Raw genomic sequence first — 1,939 nt, 5'->3', positions numbered from 1 at the left:
TCTGTAGCACTCAGATTTGGTGGTTAGTGGATCCAAAGGACCACTGTAGCCCCAGATTGTCATACCATATTCTCCCTTTAAAAACATCCAGTCCCAGTAAGCTTAGGGGAAACTTCCCTACTGACATGATAACCGTGACTCTTCTTTCATCACCTGGTTGTATTAGACTGCAGCATTACCTGCTGATTGTGACACTGCCAATGCATTTACTGTATGCAAGAGCCATTTAGATGGGACAACTTCATGATTAGCAGCATCCTGCTTAGTCAGGGCTGATATCTGAGTCCCAGTGTCAACTAAACCTGTTAGTAATTGTTTTTTAAGTCAGCAGCTGCTGTTAATAAAATTTCCTTGAGGCTTTTTCCAATAGGTCTGTGGAGGGACAGTCCATCACCCTTTACAGGACTCCCTTGCACCCTGTCTTGTGGGCAGGCAATCCCATCCCCCCTGAGTGGATTGGGGAGGGAATTCTTGGTGACAGCCTTGGGCTGAGATGGATATGCCTCACCCCACGAGTCTCCAATCTGCTCACAGCTATTTTTAAGGGACCATATTTTTGCCCAAAAATAATTAATTCTTGGGCAACATATCTTCAGGGCATTCCCTGCAAGGGAAGAGGTAGGACCTTCCAGAGCAGCAGCAACCTTTTCTAAGGGTGCTAAAGCCTGTATCCTTCTCTGCAATTGAATACTGACTGGTATTTTAGAGAGTCAGGAAGCCCATGAATTAGAGGAGTCCTTCTCTCAGCATCTACCGTGAGCATCATGAGGGATTCTTGGAAGGGGACTAGTTTACAATTGTCCATAAATGGTAGGCAAGCAGCCTTATGGACAGTCTCCAGAAACTGGTCTGTAGTCTCTTCTAGAGCAAGGGGATTGCCTCTCTCCAAGGGGTCCAGACCACCAGCCCAAAGCAGTCCTCTGGGTCAAAGACCACAGCACCCAGCAGTCTCCAGTGGTGAGGAAAACACCGGAACCCCAGTAACCCTCTGCCTCCTTCTCACTAAGCAAGAGTTGGTCTTCACCACTTAAGGAAACACACCAAACATATTCAGTTTTGGTTTTGTGGGGGTGGCAACTGAATTCCTCTTTCAGTTTAATGAGCTCCATAACTGTAAAAGGCACCTCTTGCGCTGTTATAAGGGGGACCTGATCCTGGCCATTTTCATATGCATATTCAGTTTTTATTAAGGGACTGGATCGGAGAGGCAAGTGAGTGAGCAGGCGCTCAGACAGGAGGTCCAGAACGTTGGACTGGGTCACAGCTGGGATTGTGACCATGGGCTAGATCCAAGAGGCAGGAAGCTAAGGCAGGAAGGCAGAGATTAAGCAGGCAGGGCATCAGGCAGGAACACAGGGAGGCAGGACAGGCAGCGGCTGGGATGGGCAAAGGGGTAGGGCAGGACACAGGCTACACACAAGACTGGGAGATCAGCCAGTGTCCTCCCAAGTGCCCAGTCAGAGGGTAAGTGTGGGGTGAGTGAAGACAAGCCTGCCAGCAACAGCAGGAGAGCCAAAAAGCAGGCTATAGCCAGAGCAAAAAAAGGATAAGAAAAAAGCTAGGGCCAGGGCAAGAAGGAGACCTCAGCAGGCTGGAGCCAAAGCAAAAACACTAAACACAAAAGGCCCCCAGACCCAAAAAGCCCCAACTCAAAAAAGCCCCAAAAGTGAAGACTCCAAAAACCAAAGCCAAAAAGCTCCAGAGCTTGTGAGACAGAAATTAAGATTAAATTGGCTCCTCACAAACATGCAGTACCAGCACAGGAATATTTTTGAAAACAGTAATAGGTATGAGTATACAGAGACAACAGACAGAAATACAAGTGACGTTTTCTCAATAGTCAAGTATCACTAGGAAAAAAATAAATCTGTTTTTCAACATACTACATCCCTCAAAAACAATGAAATTTAACTTTTTCTTTTCTTATAGTATTGCCTTC

At 46.7% G+C, this 1,939-nt stretch overlaps 1 protein-coding gene across 1 annotated transcript; it reads right to left on the bottom strand.

Annotated features, from left to right (window-relative positions):
* Positions 1–397: 397 nt before the first annotated feature.
* Positions 398–1,280, bottom strand: LOC134548516 (uncharacterized). The gene is given in 4 exon segments (XM_063393420.1): positions 398–587; positions 589–698; positions 701–911; positions 913–1,280. Coding segments are annotated over 4 exon segments (879 nt in total).
* Positions 1,281–1,939: the final 659 nt, after the last annotated feature.

The sequence above is a fragment of the Prinia subflava genome, chromosome 3, assembly GCF_021018805.1.
Source record: "Prinia subflava isolate CZ2003 ecotype Zambia chromosome 3, Cam_Psub_1.2, whole genome shotgun sequence".
Taxonomy (NCBI): domain Eukaryota; kingdom Metazoa; phylum Chordata; class Aves; order Passeriformes; family Cisticolidae; genus Prinia; species Prinia subflava.
Note: the sequence above shows the minus strand (reverse complement) of the source record. Positions and strands in the feature narration are given on the sequence as shown.